Source organism: Ctenopharyngodon idella, chromosome 8 (assembly GCF_019924925.1).
Source record: "Ctenopharyngodon idella isolate HZGC_01 chromosome 8, HZGC01, whole genome shotgun sequence".
Taxonomy (NCBI): domain Eukaryota; kingdom Metazoa; phylum Chordata; class Actinopteri; order Cypriniformes; family Xenocyprididae; genus Ctenopharyngodon; species Ctenopharyngodon idella.
Window position 1 is genome coordinate 16,716,978 of NC_067227.1, and position 18,967 is coordinate 16,735,944.

At 37.9% G+C, this 18,967-nt stretch overlaps 1 protein-coding gene across 1 annotated transcript; it reads left to right on the forward strand.

Annotated features, from left to right (window-relative positions):
- Positions 1-85: 85 nt before the first annotated feature.
- slc16a4 (solute carrier family 16 member 4) lies at positions 86-18,936 on the forward strand. Its single transcript, XM_051902368.1, has 11 exons — positions 86-1,183; positions 1,594-1,715; positions 2,670-2,780; positions 6,265-6,397; positions 6,506-6,638; positions 6,716-6,859; positions 6,949-7,110; positions 8,124-8,699; positions 13,076-13,287; positions 15,951-16,044; positions 16,974-18,936. Exons 3-11 carry the CDS (start codon positions 2,758-2,760, stop codon positions 17,177-17,179), a joined length of 1,683 nt encoding a protein of 560 aa, XP_051758328.1. The 5' UTR covers positions 86-1,183; positions 1,594-1,715; positions 2,670-2,757; the 3' UTR covers positions 17,180-18,936.
- Positions 18,937-18,967: the final 31 nt, after the last annotated feature.

Here is an 18,967-nt window from a genome sequence, read left to right on the forward strand (position 1 = left end):
AAAGCGTTTTCATTCAATAAGTATTTCACAGAGAACGGTTTAAAAGTTCATTATAAGCTGTAGTTTATATTATCAAAGTTGAGACAGGTGAGATGTTTTTAATCCTATGTAACGGAAATATATTACCCCTATTTTCTTTTCTTTGTTATGTTTGTTTGGATTGTACTGGTTTATTGTGTGCTTATGGGGAATGCAGAGACTTCGTTAGTCTTATTTTTGTAATGTTCACTTTCAGTAAAATGTGAGGAGGAAAAAAAAAAAAGAGCATCTGAAGCTGAATTTTTTATCAGTCACTCTGGCCTGTCATGAAGCGTTCCTTCTGAATGCATGTGATGACTGATGGTGAGACAGACTTGAGTTTATTGGCCAAGTTTGCAGTTAATATGAAAAAATAAAGTACGCAGTATGAATGCTAAGAAATCAAGCTAAGTAATTTTGTCCCATTCTTTGACGTACTGTATCTGTAATGTATTATTTGTAATGTTTAGTATATGTTCAGAATGTCTAACTTTTTGGAATCGCAAAAACAGCACATGGCAATGTTTACTTGGGACTAAATGTTCATATCTAGATCTTTCAGGACAGTCTGTCATTCATTACTGTCTATTTACCTGTGTTGTTCTAACAGCCTCAAAGATTAACCTTCAACGTTTTAATGGCCTGAGCATCTCACATTAGTGCCTTTAGGCTTTTTCCCCACATGGTGATATATCTGTATACCTGTGCATTCATAATTTGCCCCTGAAGCAGTCACAGTGTAGTAACCTCTTTATTAGCCACAGTCCAGGAAAGCCTCTGAAATTAGTTCCACTTCAATACTTGGCTACTAGGTTCCGGTCACATGGTCGTTTAATGCACTAGGGGCCGGTATTTGGCTCTGCACAGCCTGAGCGTATTGCATCTGATCTGTGCCAGTCCGAGGGGTCAGATGTGACCTCCGAGAGACTCAGAGACTAGGAGCAAACTTTCAGAAAGTAAAAGAAATCAAGCACAGGGAGTCCAGCCATGTTCAGGGATGACTCTGATAAGACATACCACCACATAGGAGGAGCTGTCACCGGGGAATCCACGGATGTTGCCCGCAGCACAGCTGCAGATGCGCGAATTAGGAAACGTCTACACAAATCAAGTCTTAACAAGTGAAATCTGGAATAAACTGACTGATATCGTTTCGGGAAATATGGTAAGTCCTTATTTTCGTCGCCAACCATATGTTTGAATTTATAAAATGGTCATTGACAATTCACTGAATAAATTATTTTATATTTACTTGAATAAAATGGTAGTTTTATTTACTTTTCAAATGTATTTACTTTTAAAATTAATAGTCGAATCATTGTAAGTTAACAAATGTAATGTGTTTTCACTGTTTTGTTAATTATTTAATGTATTTGAAAAACTTGATAAGAAACAATGCGTGTGAAACGACAGGTAGCCTATTTGAGATTAACTTTTTTAGTGTTTCCAAGTAGGCTGCTTCACAAGAGAAAAGTAAAACCCGGCATGTTTTATCAGAACATGAAGCATTGATCACACAATCATACAATGCCGGAGGTTTGATCACGGTGTTTTTTCATCGACTGTTATCGATAGGTGTAAAGTACTGCACTCCAGTAGCGCGCATTCACATGAACGCCGCTGGGCTCGCGCCGAACCACACACGAGCGCTATGCGGCTGCGGACAACGCGCGACAGCATCAGCTCTGGCGTTTGGGGTAAGTGCATAAGTGCAACACCCTCGTGCTTTTCTTTACTCCTTTGTGTCATGGTATAGGATTATGAACTAAGCCTAAGTTTTTAGACGTTTAACTATATAACCGCACTGCTAGTTGCCGTCGATATTTGAGGATGATCACGTTGTAGACAGTGTGGGATGTCCTGAACGGTGCGTTCCCTGTGTGAATCTTTGAAGGGTACAAACCCTTTAACAAACATTTGTTTAAAAAAAGATACGAGTCACGCGGCCTGTTTTTATTTATGGCAATGGCAGAGCATTAAGTAGACTAGAAGAGTGATGATGTATCATAATTTATTTGCACGATGCACTTTCTCCCAAAGTTAGAATATGCTCTGTTATTCTTACTCAAACCTACTAGTATGTTTTACATTGTTATAAGTTGTGTATGTGTATTGTAGAATCTAAATGTTTGATGTGAAGACACTAATAGGCAATGTGTGGAATTGTACTTCTGTGAATGTATGTGTTTAGAAAACATTACAGTAAATCAATGGAGAGGTCAAAGGATTTCCCTCCCCTGGCTGTAATGTCACAATGACAAGACTGCATTTGCAGATTCATCAAAATAAGTGAGATGTATTGATTTGATTCCAATTCTCACTTTGATTGAAGTTATATAACTAATTAAAAAGGGCCAAATCCAACATAAGAAAAAAGGGTCCACAGTCACAGGGGTGTAAAGTTTCACACAGGTATGCCAATACTACAGTGTTTTAAAATTCTGAGCCAAAAGCAGAACTCTTGACTTTTCACCTCAAAAGTCACTGCAGTTATGAAAGCTTGTGACAATGAATGTAAGATTAACTGTATCATGCATCTGTCAGCATGCATGCAAATTGTGAGAATGAGTTATTTGAACACACACCTTGAACACCAAATAATTAAAGGTTATTATGAGGGGAAGTAAGTTATAACAGAGTTTGTGTAACAGGTTTGGCAAATACGGGATCTGCAAGTTGAGCTTCATGCAGAAGATGACTCAGAGTAAATAAGGCCCTTCATTTTCCTGTGCAACAACTATGCTGCCAAAAGAGCAACACTGGTGAGTCTGCAATTCCACTGTCCTTTTATTTATTCATTATTGTTCTGACAGCATTGTTCTAACATTATTGATCGATTTTGTGAATTTTATATTATTGTCGTCATCCAAAACTTTTCATGTTAGTGACTCTAAAATTGAATACATTGTCATATTTAGGATGTTCAAATGTTTTGTTCAGTTTCTGCTCTGTGAACAAGTTGAGAAAAAATAATATAGAATTAAATTACATAATATTTATGATACACATATAAAAGGAAAAGAAAAACAAAGATAAAAGAAGATATATGTAATGTTGAAAGTCTTTTTTTTCTGTAATTACCCAAAATTATGATTTTAAAAACAGTTTTTTAAATGTGTAAATTTGTATAGACGGCCCTTTTCATCTATATGCATATTTTTCTCTGACATTTAAAACAAAGCGATCAGTTCTGTATGACTGACATGTAACTGATAACGATATAATGATTTACAAAGCACATACCAGGACTTCTATTATTGCTCACTCAATTGCAGCTTAGAGCAGTTACCAAAAATGTAATTAGCACTGGATTTTTATGAGGCTTTTGAGTGAAAGTGAACAGGGTGGATCGTAGTCTGCCGCAGTACCTCTCTAATACAGCTTCCTGTATTTATCCTTGAACTGAAGCATTCACACTTGTGATCTTGCGTACATGCATGCATCCAAGCGCACACACATGTACAAACACACTCCGGGGTGGCCCGCAGTAAGCACATGGAAGGAAATGTTTCCACTTACAACACACTGGCCCAATTCATTGCTCTGTAATCCTCTAAGCAGTTTCTGCATGCTTTGGCCTCTCCACTTGTCTATCTTCTCTTGAAGGAACAGCCAACTACTTGAACTCATGAGCTTTATGTATGAGACAAACCACATGTTTTCTTTCTGACACTGTTGTGTTTTCATCAATGAAGCTATGAATTTCCAGAACTGTTTTTGTCTTTGAAAGTAATAGTAAAGGGATAGTAAGTTAGATATAAGTTAGATAAAGGGATAGTTCATTCAACAAAGAACATTTTACTTCAAAACTTGTAGGAAAACACAAAAGGAGATGTTTATAAAAGAATGTCCAAGCTGCTCTTTTCCATACAATGAAAGTGAATAGTGACCATGACTTCAGTTAATAAAGCATTACATTTTAGTCTCATGTAAAGCTATCAAATCATTTCAAAACATTTGAAATGTAATGCACAAGTCATATGGGCTACTTCTATGACTATGAGGCTTTAATGGTGTTTTTTTGTGCTTTTTGGAGCTTGGTCCCTATCCACTTTTACTACAGTGATACTGTATGTCCAATAGCAGCTCAAATATTATATTAAATGTCTCCTTTTTATGTTCCACAAATGAAAGAAAGAAAATCATACAGGTTTGAAATAAAATGAGGGTCAGTAAATGAGTACATTTTGACTGAACTGTACCTTTAAAATAAAAAGTATATAATTCTATACAGTTGTGTGAACGGTAAATATGCACACATACATTTTAAAATCAGCAAATTTCATTATGTTTCAGCTGGAACCACCTGAGGTGCTGACTTTGATTGTTCTGTATTTATTGTTGAGCAAACATTTATCTCTGAAATATTTCAAAGGATCCACCACCTCTGCACAGGAACTCTCTGTTCAGTTAACTTTATGCCAGGTGTTTGTTTGAACGAACCCGATATCCTTTGACTGTTCTTTTGCTCAGTCTCTCTGTGTCATTTTGAACACTGTACTAAATACACATTGTTTTCAGCTGTATCAGCTGTAAATAAAGAGGTCTCGGGCCTGGATCCAAAACACTTCACCTCATACTGATGACCAGATTAAACCAGTGGCATCCTCGTGTTTACTCAAAATTTAACCATGGTACTACTGATGTCATCATAATCCACCACCTCCTGGAACAGAAAATATTTAACAGATAGCCTCGGATCACACCACATTATGCTGTCGATACTGTATTTGGGTCCAGTGCAAAAGAGATAAAAGAGTGACAGGAGGTGAAATTAAAAATTAACTCTAACACATGAGGACATTTTTTTAGATTACCTTATAAATCTACAGCAAAAAAATAAATAAATCATCCAATTTTTGGTAGGTTGTCCTTGTTTTAATTGAACCAGTTGATGTAATACTTGATAAATTACCTAATGTGTTCAAATTCAAAAAAAAAAAAAAATTGCTTTATTGGCATTACTGTAAATAATACAATATTGCCAAAGCTTGGAATACATATATATATGAAGACTTCAGATGCAAAAGCCTCTAAGTGCTATCTGAAATTTTCTTCTAAAATGAGCATTTTTATCAAGCTTGTATGTTTATGTTCAGTTATTTCACTTTAATGGCAATGAAAATGACCTATTCATTGCCATTAAAGTGAAATTACTGAGCCTAAACATACGAGCTTGATAAAAATGCTCATTTTAGAAGAAAATTTCAGACGGCACTTAGAGGCTTTTGCATCTGAAGTCTTCATATATACATAAAACAATAATAAAAACAACATCAATATAATAGAATAAAATATTATCAAATATTAAAGCACTATCAAATATTATAACATAACTTAAACTTAAATTAACAGTGTAACAAATTAGAACGTGTTCACTGAAGCCATTTATCTGTAAGTGGATGTATGTTTCAGAAAATGAACAGGGACAATATTAAGCTTTGTCCAGACTGTCAGTCCAAATCCGATTTTTATGCATATCCGATTGGAATCCGATCATATATCCGATCATATCACAAGTGTGAACGGCAAGAAATCACATGAGATGTTTTTTTTACAAATCCATTTTGAGCTACATTCAAATGTTATTTGAAATCCTATTCAAATTGCATTTCTAGAAATCTGTTTCAGTCTGAACGCTCTAAATCGGATTTTGCACGGTTTGCGTGGCTTTCTCACGCCACGTAAAATGCGTAAAACGTAAACATGCCAGACGTTGTTATATGAAAACATGCTGAGCTGCAGAAACAAGGTTGTGTTGTTGCAAAGTGCCGGTCGAGCAGAAAATTACAATAAAATGGAGACATGTTGAATATAATATACAATATAATGGAGATAACAACACAACCTTTAACAACATCTGACATGTTTACATTTTACGTGGAAAAAAAGTGACAAACCACACAAAATCCTATTAGAGCAGTCAGACTGAAACAGATTTCAAACCACATATGAATGTAGCTCAAAATGGATTCCTAAAAATTGCATTTCATGTGATTTTTTTTTTTTACTGTTCGCACTCGCTAAATGTGATCAGATTCCAATCGGATATGCACGAAAATTGAATTTGGACTGAACAAGGCTTTAGATCACATTCTAACTGGATACAAAAATAATTGGATTTGGACTGACAGTGTGAACAGTCTACATGGTCTCATGATACTTGATTTTATGAAACTTTATCACTCACTGGTTTAAGGGGATGTATTGTATTAAATGTATTAAGTGGATGTTGTGATGTTCCAGTGATGGCAAGGCTGCCAAAACCTCCTGCAATGAAGAAAAAGCTAAGGCCATGAAGAATGAAAAGAAGGAGGTTGTGTACGTGGATCCACCAGATGGCGGTTGGGGTTGGATGGTGGTTTTGCATTGTTTTCTGGTATGTCATAAATACCACTTTTATAGACTTTGATTTAGAGCTTCTTTGTTATAAAACTGAAGTGTTTTTTATTGAGTCTAACAGTTGAATCTTCTGGTGTCTTTTCAGGTGAACGTGTTGGTGATGGGTACATTGAAGAGCTTTGGGATCTTCTTTGTGGCACTGCAGGATGAGTTTGGAGGCTCGTCCGAGAGCATCAGCTGGATTGGATCCATAATGTCCAGCCTCAGGCTCTCCGGAGGTACGGTCACCATAGCAACCATCTTCGATCCAAAGAGTCAATATGACAGGTCATGAACTTTGTTTGTGGCCCGTTAGGTCCGTTGGCCTCGGTGGCCTGTGCCAAGCTGGGGAACAGGGTTACCTCCATAGTGGGGGCGCTTTTCGTCAGCGCCGGCTTTCTCTCAAGCATATTTGCCCCCAGTGTGCTTTACCTTTACATTAGTATGGGGCTAGTTGTTGGTGAGTATTTTGTTTTGTTTTATATATCAAAGTTAAATATTGGAGGGTTATCACGCAAAAAGTCATTTACAAAACTTTGATCTTTCCAGGTCTCGGGTTTGCTCTTCTTTATCAGGCCACATCTGTTGTAACAGTGACCTATTTCCGAAAGAGGCTGGCAACTGCATATTCTATTGGACGCTCTGGCATGGGTCTGACCTTTGCCCTCGCTCCTTTCACTCAGCTGCTTTTGGATCAGTATGCTTGGCAGGGTAATTGGCTTTTTTAGCTACATTATTATGAAATTTGTAATGTGATAACAGTATACATCTTTAACTGAAATTCATATTATTATTTCATTACTATTTCAACTATTTTTCTCTGATGCCAAAGTTGGATTTTCAGCAGTCATTACTCCAGTTTTCAGTGTCACGTGATCCTTCAGAAATCATTCTAAAATGCTTATTTGATGCTCAAGAAACATTTATTCTTATTATTATTAGTTGAAAATGGTTGTGCTGCTTAAAGTGTGGAAGTTTTTTCAGGATTCTTTGATGAGAAAAAGTTTGAAGAACTGCATTTATTTAAAACAGGTATCTTGTGTAACATTATAAATGTCATTACTGTAATTGTTGAGCAATTTAACATATCCTTGCTGAATAAAAGTATCAATTCCTTTCAAAAAATAAATAAATAAATCTTATTATTTACACTAGCTGTGTTTTCATTACCCGTCAAATTGCCCAAATTGAAATTGCGAATTGAAAATACACCCAATGGAAACACGTCAATTTCACAAAAACTCCCATATATCGCAAAAAAAGTTTTTACGCTCACATGAGGTGGTTTTTCAGGCAATTTGAAAAAGGAATATTTCGCGAAACTTTTTTTTTTACTGGATATACTTGATTCTACACAACAAAGAAATGCCACAATTTATCAAGACCTCAAAGTAGATAGGAGGGAGAAACACCCAGAAACACCTCATATGTGGCCGGTCCCAAGTATATTAATGGTTGGACAACACACCTACGTCCCCTTCGATGAAAAATAATGGCTAGTGCAGTGGCTGCTATATACTTAAACCTACTAACATTCGTTGCCATGATATTTGGAATGACTTATTGGGAGAGGGAAAAAATAAGGTTTAGTCGCATAACATCGGTTAATGGAAACGTCGTCATATCGCAATAGCTTTTTATCGACATTTAGAAAATATCGCAAAAGTTTTACGCAATTCTGTAATGGAAACCTGGCTACTGACTGTTTTTTGTTATGTCTTTAGGAGCTCTGTTGATTTTGGGAGGCCTGATGCTGAACCTGGTGGCCTCTGGGATGCTTTTGCGGCCCATTAACGTTAGACTTCTAGCTTCACCCATGTCAAACTCCACCCTTCATGAGGCTGGATCTGAGAAAGATCCTCTTAAGAACAACATGAATGGCAGCACGCCTGTGTCCAATGGCACTTCTAAAATGGACAGCTCTTCCCCCAATCACAGGGACACACTTATAATAGAGAACCCAGCTCATGAGCAGAACACTCTTCCACATCTGGATCTCAAAACATCCATTCAGAATGGGGTGAATGGAACAGACAGCAGCCAAATTAAAACATCCCCTGAGATGAATGGGGTTTCTCCTGTGGATGCATTACTTGAGAACAGCAAAACAGAAAAACTTCCTGAAAACCCCCAAAAAATACTGGACTTCTCACTTTTAAGGAACCCTTTCTTTTGCATCTACACCTGGTCGCTAGTCTTCAGTCAGCTGGCTTATTTTATCCCTTACTTCCATTTATCTGCAAGGGCCCGGAACCTGGGCATCGACCCCATGGATGCTTCTTTCATCATCTCTGTGGCTGGTGAGTCGTATTACCTTTGACCAACCTATGTAACACTAGAGTTTTGTTTTTCCACTGTCATCTATTTTAAGTATAAAGTGCTTTTTACACAATTAATTTTGCATTAGCAGGGGAAAATATAGATGAAGGGTTGGTGACAAAGGTTACGTGATCATTCTAATTACAAAGTTACCTATTACATAAAAAAAAGTTCTCTAGTCAGCATGTTTGTTATTGCTGTTCTCTGGCTGCAACAGTTCAATTGTACACTAATAATGTGTAACAGTAGAAGAAATCAATAGGACACAGGCACTGCTGAGCTATGCTGAGGAAAATGGAAAGACAAAAAACCATGTCAGTGCTAGTGGACAGCGTGTCATTAGCGGTGCCAGAGAACTGATTTTTTTTCTGGCTTCATCAGTGCTGTATTCCTGGAAAGCCATAAAGCCATACCTGAGAGATGCACTACAGCCATTGTTCTTTACAGCAAGATGTGCTGTAATATGGGCTTTAAAGGGTTGATGCAAACACAGCCAACTTCACATTAATTATTTGTGAGCAGTTTAAAATCTGCAGTGTTATGCAATGAGTGCTCTTACATAAATAATGAACTTTGGCCCAGTGGCTAAAACTAGAGGGCTTGTAAGTGCCCTATCAAATATGCCATAGTGAATGAAAGAGTTGACTCAGACATGCTTTTTTTTTCAATTATGTACATTTCTTCACCAAAAGATAATAGTATCGACATCCCCTCCACCCCTGGACTCAATACACCCCCCACCCCCCAACCCCCAACAAGCTGTCTGGGTATGTAGTAAACGCGCAACACCCTATTAATTATCTGTTTAATGCAATACACGCCCTGATGAAGGCTCTCTATTCTCAACATGTCTTTTGTCGTTTTTAACGTGTCAGGCCCTATTTTAATTTTTAATATTATACCCCATGCAATTTCCTTATTACAATTGGGAATGCACTGATATTGAAATTCTGTCCGATATGATAAACTGTTGGTTATTTTCATGTTATAGCCAATAACTGATAAATGGCCAGTAATAAAATTATTAAATATTTTTTTAAAATAAATTAAGAATAAAATCCTATCGTGTATCCCTACTTTATAGAGTAAGCCAAAAAGTCACTTTTTAGAGTCAAATTTCAAGCAAAACATTTAAATTCATGAATCAAAAATGGCTCAAAGGGAAAGGTTTAGCATCATTTATTCACAGATGCCATTTGTTTTTATATTTTTAAAGGGATAGTTCACCCAAAAATGAAAATTTGATGTTTATCTGCTTACCCCCAGGGTATCCAAGATGTAGGTGACTTTGTTTCTTCAGTAGAACACAAATCATGATTTTTAACTCCAACTGTTGCAGTCTGTCAGTCGTAAAATGCATGGCAATGGGAACTTCATCTATAAGAGTAAAAAAAACATGCACAGACAAATCCAAATTAAACCCTGCGGCTTGTGACGACACATTGATGTCCTAAGACACGAAACGATCGGTTTGTGCGAGAAACCGAACAGTATTTATATCATTTTTTACCTCTAATACACCACTATGTCCAACTGCCTTGAGTATCCGGTTGGTGAGGCCTGAATGCACTCTGATGCCGGAAGTGATCGCTCGCACTCGCACTCGCACACTATACATTGAAGTGTAAGCGCGAGACATCACTTCCGTCATCAGAGCCCGTTTTCAGACCTCACACACTGGATGCTCAAGGCAGTTGGACATAGTGGTGTATTAGAGGTAAAAAATGATATAAATACTGTTCGGTTTCTCGCACAAACCGATCGTTTCGTGTCTTAGGACATCAATGTGTCGTCACAAGCCGCAGGGTTTAATTTGGATTTGTCTGTGCATGTTTTTTTTACTCTTATAGACGAAGTTCCCATTGCCATGCATTATATGACTGACAGACTGCAACGGTTGGAGTTAAAAATCATCATCAATCAACATCTTGGATGCCCTGGGGGTAAGCAGATAAACATAAAATTTTCATTTTTGGGTGAACTATCCCCTTAAGTGTCCAAATACTCTGAAGCCACTGTATTTAATTTATTTTTCAGTCATGTTTTTCTGTCAAGTTTGCCTGATTTAAGCTGTCAAAAAACTGTCCAAAAATCTAAAAATTGCTAGTAAATTTCACAAATAACAATAACATGGAGACTGAACTGCAATCTTTGCTGGCTTTGTTGTAATTTTTAGCATTGTGCTCTACATTTTTTAATACCGCAGCTGCCTACATGCACAAGAGGCAACCGTTTACTCTTGTACACGCATGTCCAGTGTGCATGAACGGTCATGTAACATGCATTTTCGGCCATGTAGTGTAGACGGAGATCGTTTCTGATGCCAGTGTAGATGAGGATCGTTTTCATTTTAAAACGCCATTTTAAAACAAAAACGCACTAGACTAAATGGGGCCTAAGTGCTGCGTATTTAAAGTGCACTTTTTCTTTTTGGAATTTTCAGTGTGAATATACTACTCACGTATTCCAAACGTCTCCTTTCCCCCACTCCCTCCCACCTGCACTTTGCAGTTTTCACATCATACAGGGTAAGCAGGGAACTAAAGCTCACCTCCTCGTGGCAGGTCACACACAGTCGGCGAGCTGAGGGAAGTCGCTAAGCAACAGCCCAAGTAGCTGACGCCAGGCTTGGTAGTTCTGTGCCCAGTTCTGAAGTGCCTGACATTGTGTGGCTTGCCACCGAGGCAGCAAAGCGGACAAAAGAGAGCGGGGAGACGAGCCAAACACGTTTTGTGTTTTAATGAGCTAGTAGCGATCGGACATGCATTTGGGCTCTCTGTACCTCAGTGAGGGCCTATTGTCTGTCTTTGATGTAGTGGGGACATTGCATTCGTCCAGTCCTTTTGTCTTCACTGAGTGAAGTACACAAAGACATAAACACCTGTCACATGCCCGATTACCCTGGTGAAAGTCCCCCTATACACTACAGAGTTTTGTGGACTAGGCACCTCCATTTAAAGGCAGTTTGCTACTTTCTGTCACTGAGATTTTGTATTGAAGTTTCATTGTGCAAAGCATGATAGGAACAGCTGTGAAACTCAATGGCCCAGCTGGGATTTAAACACACAAACAACGCACAAAATGTCTTCGGGTCCAAGCGGGGCACACCAGGACGTCACCTTTAGTGGCGCACCGAGGACACGCAAACATTGAGCAGCTGTTTTGTTTTATGTCTGGCCAGCAATAAATGACCCCACATGTGCATGAACTGCAGCATCAGCTCAAGCCATCAGTTCTACATGAGCTGGTCAGTATGGTTGATCATGCCAACACCTCTAGGCTTTTGTGTAAACATACGTTACTTGATAGGTTATGAATGAATTACAGAATAAATATAATCTAATGTATGGGGCAATTGTGCATTTTTTATGCATCCAATAAACTGTGGCAGCATACATGTCAGCAGTGAGTGTCACACTTTGGATCTGTTGCGTATGAATCTGCAATAGTGCTGCCTCAGGTCTTTTCCTAGACTGTTCAATAAAGCTCTGCAGTACACGGACACACAATCACAACTGCGGCACAGACAACAGCAAATACAACCAGCACTCAATTCTTTGTACAGCACGCCACGAAATAACTAAGTTCCTCTTGTGTCACTCTTTGAACTGAAAAACAGATTGTGCCAGCAAAATTGCAAAAGCAATTAACTGACAGTATGCTAAGCACTGTTTTATATATATATATATATAAAGATCTTGACAGCCATAGTTATCATTTGCATGTTTAAAAAAACAGGTCAAGCAAGTTTGTAACAACATGAGGTTGAGGTAATACATTTTTTTTTAATTGCCAATTGCTGAAACTCTACACAGAAAACCACGAAACAAACACAAGATGCAAAACATCACGCACCTCTTGCAAAAACAAACACTTCATTCAAAACTATTTTAACTCTTCTAAAAATGGTGTTTTTGCATTGTAACTCTACACACAAACCATCAAATGATTAGCCATATACACGTCAAACTACACACAGATGTGAAAAATGTAAAACAGCACTATATTGTGTGTTTGGCTTGTTCAGTGTGCAGTGGAGTATACAGGAGTTTGTCATAGCACTCACCTGTACATGTATGTGCACATACAAGCTGCAGTAATTGCCATTTAAAAAGAAACAACCCGCAGCTATTGCATGACTGATGGTTGACAAAATACAAATGTATTCAAAAGATGAAAATCTTTTCATTGTTGCATAACTTCAGAACTTAGTCATAAAGGTGTTGCCAGTTGTGCTCAAAGCTGTTAGTGGCTTAATATAATACTTCAATACTGTATAAGAATGAAACCTTTGAAGAATCCAACACTAAGTGGTCCATTTTCAGTCCATCAGTTCAGCATCTTTTCTGTCTCACAGGTATAACAGAGACAGTGGCCCAGCTTGCATCTGGTTGGGTGACGGACAGGAATCTGGTTCACAAATATCACTACCATAAGGCCTACCTGATCCTGTGTGGTGTGGTCAATCTTCTCTCCCCTCTGGCCACCTCGTACATCTTGCTCATGGTCTACGCTGTCTTCTTTGCCATCTTTTGTGGAGGGTACATGGCGCTACTACTTCCTGTGCTGGTGAGTACTGGCAGGCCTGGGCATGTGGTATTGTCACAACAAAGAAAGTTTTGCAAAGATCTTGTATAAACTGAGTAGTTATGATATGGATGTTACAGTTTTTTACAATCACTAGGACCCATTTCTCAATACTTAGGTCACTTTTTTTTAAAACTCTTCACACAGTGAAAACAACATCAGTCTATGTGGGTTAAACTTTGGATCATCTGTCATTACTTTGGAACAAAATGCATTTAATGACAACATTTTTCAAATTTCATGAATTCTTTTCTCACTCCGACACAAACACCACCAAAACTCTTATGTACATACAGGCCAATTTGCACGTTTAAATACTTAAACTTAAGTTCAAAACCTAACAAAACACAAAAATCATAACACATTTCTACAGTAATACCATATAGAAATAAATTCTGAATCTAAAAAATGAAATACTATCAAAACAATTAGAAGTAGCTGAACACCTACATAGGTGTTAGTCTTTTGATTTCATTACCATCTATACAAAATTGGACAACTTAGGAATAATTTTATACTGGAATGTACTGGAGTTTTTTATAGATAGTAATGAAATTGAAAGACTAACACCTGTTTTTGTACATTAACGGAATGCAATAATATCATAGTGTAAATGATTATATTTATTAAAAGTATTAATTGGATGCTGTTGGGGGAATAAAATCCCTCCCCACACCTCCCCCTAACCCTACCCAATGAATACTTTTAATATTATTAAACACTTGCTCACAGTTTATTTCCACTTTTAGAACATTATTTTCATTTTTATTGAAAATAAATGCAAGCTCGGCAAAATGCAGATTCGAACCCAATTCGATTTCATTAAAAGCTAGGTCTGCGAGCCTTAATCGCTACTGTTTCGCCACTGAAGACATTGTAGTCCGTGCATCTTTTTTAAAACTTGAATGGCCCAACCAGACATTGATGGGTGGAGCTAGTGTAAATAGCATTTGCCAATAAGGGACGCTATTTGCACTTAGTGTAAATAGACCCTCCGAGAAAAAAAACAAAACTGTAAATCAACACTAAACGGACTCAAGCTGAATAACAAAACGATTGTCTTTACAGCACAATTTGAATTTGTCTCATATTTGAGTAAGTTTTGCATCGTTTTTATTTTCCTGTTTATTACTGTGACAATATGTATTTCATAAAGCGCTATATAAATACAGGTGACTTGACTTGACTTGACATGGACTGGCTGGCAGGGTTTGAGGACATCCTAATGCTGATTGCTGCTTCCTTTTACTTTTATTATATGTACTCATGAAAAGGTCTCCGTACGTTTCTAAGTATTGAGACATTGAGTTCTTGTGCTGTAATACTGTGCAGGGCAGTGTAAGGTGAGAGGGATAGATTGACAGGCAGCACTGCAGTACACCCGTTCCTCTGGAAGGAATCTTAGGTTTTACCTTTCAAATATTTTTACAACCTATGGAAAAATGTCAGTGAACCAGATAGGCAGAGTTAGTGTTTAAAAAGGCCCTGGGGGGAAAACAGTCTGTTGCGAACATGCATAGACATTAAATGAGTATTGCTTGTTGAATTTAAAAAGTAGTTATGTTGAATATTGCTTTAAAATAACAGAAAAAGCAAATATTGATTTTTTTTGTGTTCTCCCTGACCCTCAAGAAAGCAAAAACCAAATATGAAAATACCATTTGCGTCAACACATGCCTGACTGTGATATGAAAATCAGCTGTTCTATTATGATGGAATTACTGAATTTCAGTGACATGTAGCCAAGTATGGTGTCCCATACCCTGAATTTGTGCTCTGCATTCACCCATCCAAGTGTACACACACACCGTGAACATACCCTATATATATATATATAGGTCAAAAGTGACATTAAAGAAGTCACAGTTCGATACCTACCTTGGTTTTAGGGTCACGGTTCGATACAAATTCGGTACATTTACATGTCCGGCCCCCCCAGATTCCTGATTGCTTAAAAATGAAGGAATTGTTGATTTGTTACTCTAATTGATAGATTAACCAATGCTGTGCATTTTTTTTTTTAATGTGTTGTGCGTAGCCTATGCTGTCATTTTCTTTGCGCGTAAGAGTTCATTAACATGCGGTGACAATGGCGGATGCACAAAGTTCAATATTACGCTTCTTCAAGAAATCACAGAAAGATGAGCGAGAATGAGAAAAAGAGCCTACTTCACTTTTCCACGAGGAGGCAGCGAGTGAAGCGGCACCTGAGGCTTCCCATTTCCAGGTCACGCATATTTCATAACTGGACTGTAGTAGTTAGACTTCCACAAGTCACGACACAAATCGGCACAATGCCAAATGATTTTGTCTCATTTTAACAGCGGAAACAACGTGAAATACTCCGTCATTTATGGTCATACAGATAAGAGTAAGACATCATTCAAAACAAAAGGTTCAGTTTTTATTTCTTTTTACACCAGTGTTTTGATTCATAATGAAAACAAAACATTGTGCATTTGTAAATTAAAGAAAACAAACAACATTCCGTCCTGATTCCGTGTCACAAAAATTAATCGAAACGGCTACTAGCAAGCTCTTGCATGCCATCTGAACTCTTGTTTTGGGTTGGTGCGTAGATCGTCATAATCTGTCATACATCATCTATCATAAATATCATTCATTTTCCTGTCTGTGTTTTCCAGGTGGACTTGGTGGGTTCTGAAAAGCTGAACAACTCGATGGGGTTCTCAATGTTCTTTGTGGGGCTTGGCTGTCTCACAGGTCCTCCTCTGGCAGGTATGTGGAGTTTGGATGAGCTCCAAGACTAGATCATAGAAGCGATGAACATCAATAGATAGATGTAGTCTTGATGCCTCACGAAAATAACCAAAGTCTTGGCCAGTCATGATAATGTGTAAGACAAGCCTGCTTCTGTGTGTGTGGCTTGAGGGACACTGGGGTCATAAAGTTTCATATTTCAATTTAAGTGGGTTACAGATGGGAGACATGTTAACCCGTCTAAAAATAGGATGACCTGTCTGGTTAGATTTAAATCAGTTTGAAGTAGACAAGGACTTTTTTTTTTCTAATATGCAGTATTTGGCACCTTTTCATCATAATTTATTGCTGAACAAATACCTTTAGGCTACTTTCAGGATTATAGAACAGATATTTATTTGTCTTATTTGCTGCTATTTATTAGCAATATATAGTAATAAATACCAATACAGAATCTCCTTATGTAGAGCAGCTGTAGAGCGAGGTACAATTCTTGGAAATACAAGTCTTGCAGAGGGGCCTCTTTAGGAAGGCGAGTATAGAGCTTGCCCTGAACTCTGTAACACAGTTATGCTAACATGAACCATCTTGTCAGGGCCCCCTTCCACAATCCCCCCGCCTACCAAAAATAATGAGCAGCCAGGGAAGCAAAACTGATTTTTCTACCCTACCCAAGGCCTTTCCGGACTTGACCCGCTGCTGCTTGCGTAGTGAAAACAACCCGTCGTTTTAAAAGCGTATCCAGTCAGAAAACAGGTGTGGGAGATTCTGGGGTGGAAAGTGAAGAAAGTTTTCTCCATCTGTCCATCGTTAGGTTACTGACTGTTCTCAAATGTATCATGCAAGGGAAAGTTAAAGTAAAACAAAGTCTTTTTGTCTTCATTGACATCTCTTTAAGGAAAACATTCCTTCGCCAACAGTTTAATTTATGTCGTTTTGTCCCGAAGGCTTCCTGTATGACTACACTCAGACCTACGACTGCTCCTTCTACCTGGCAGGTGTGTGTTACCTGTTATCATCGGTTTCTCTTTTCCTCGAGCCTCTGGCGAGACGCTGGCAAGCCCGAAAGAAGCGGCTGGAGACGCTAAACGAAGAATTGATGTGGAGTAACGGCTGTTTCTGCCCTGCACCTCAGAGGAATGGTGTTGTATAATAAAGGAATAAACTCAACGCCATTTTACTTTCCACCATGTCATGTGGTTCGCCCTCTGAGGGCTGATCGGAAGAGGACCTGACCTGAACATTTGGTGGGACCACAATGTGGCAAGCAAATGAATGTTCATTTGAATACAGAGACCAATAAATTAATGCTTGAGGACACTACAATGCAAACTATTTTGTTAGTGGGTGAATACAAATGGATTTTGTTGAATTGGTTTGATATATAAACAAATAGTTTCACTCACCGTCAATCTTTAATGACAATCAGATCAGCACAAGAACAAAATGAGGAGACTTCATCGCCATATAAGCATTTATTTTCCAGCACATCATGAATCTGGATCTTCCTTCATTAGAAAGGTACTCAAACGCTTCCACTGGTATGATTGAAAATGTGTGTGTATCACATGACAAATTTTACTCACTTAGGCAAATATACTAGAACTAAAATAAGAGTATTTTGTCAGATTGTGATGGGTCTATGCAATAAGCCTAGGACGGCTGTTTCCTCTGTGAGCCCCCATTTTGAGCCTTTAATGCCTGTTCGTGTCTGTTAATGTGTTTTTGCAATGTATCAGTTGCTATTAAGCTGTGTAAAGGACTACATAAGGGCACAATGACGGAAAAACACAGATTTTGTTTTGCCGTCGGTGCCCCAACTGGAAGACATTTTGGGGCAGAATATTCCAGACATGGAGTTTTTTTTCTCGCTGGTGCCAAATCAGTCCCACTGTCATTCACTACTGACAACAACCAAGAGATTTTCTGGAACAAACTGCTGCGTGAATACAAGTGAATATTCTTCTGATGCTAATGAGCCAAGTGTTGCAAGAATTAGGTCAATTGGCTTGTGGGTTCATGTGTACCTGTACAAGAGGCCCAGATGGTGAGCATCTATGTGGAGAGTTTCTCTAAAGTGCAAATCCTTTATACTTATTGTCACTTTTATTTTTTAGGTTTTTGTTTTGCTGGGTAATCTACAGTGCACTATGTTTATCACCACTGTTTGCCTTTGTACACAATGACTGTGCAAAATATCCTGTGATGAGAGCCAAAGATGCAATAGAAATATAATTTTTCATTCTACGCATTTGAACATGTCGTTTGTATATAGAAATACAATCTAGTTACTGCTCACACGTAGTAAGTACTACTGCTCAAAGTAGTTCTGTGTGAGCTGTTGCCCTCTAGAGGCACTAACGATGTACTGTTACTGGAATGTTGTATCAATTAACAGGCAATCCATGTTCTGGAATGTCTAGTTGTTTTCTTTCATCAGCCAAGTAATGACAAACTATGAGGAAAGTATTTCCTAACAAGAATGAGCAAGACACGCACAACTTCAACAATTTATCAAATAAGCACATCACAAAGATAAGAACAGTATGTTATACTCTGGCCACTGAAATGTTTTTTTTTTTCTTTTTCAGAAAGCATTTCTTTATCACTCTAAATTGTTTAATGAAAGCCGGGTTCTTTGGTGAAATTGGTTAGTTGGTAATGTATAAATTGTTTGAAAACTCAAAAACTAGACAGTTAAGGGGACACAATAACACTATTCTGTACTGTTAGTGATTTTGCAATTGTATGGAAATGTGATAGCATTGTGCTGGTATTGGGGTTATTAGCTGAACGTTTTTTTGTTTTTTTTACTGTTTCTGGAGGTTTTGAATAATTATTTTGTTGACAATGCTCACAACTGTTAAGATTTACATGACTGCAATTAAAGTCAGCGGTAAATTAGACAAAGCCACTGGGTTTTCTGTAAAACATTTGTTGA

Bases quoted from the DNA above. Each gene is read 5' to 3' on its own strand.
- slc16a4 (XM_051902368.1), top strand. From the start codon at position 2,758: ATGCTGCCAAAAGAGCAACACTG. The intron at 2,781-6,264 runs GTGAGTCTGCAA...GTGATGTTCCAG, and splicing joins CTGCCAAAAGAGCAACACTG to TGATGGCAAGGCTGCCAAAA. The intron at 8,700-13,075 runs GTGAGTCGTATT...TCTGTCTCACAG, and splicing joins TTTCATCATCTCTGTGGCTG to GTATAACAGAGACAGTGGCC.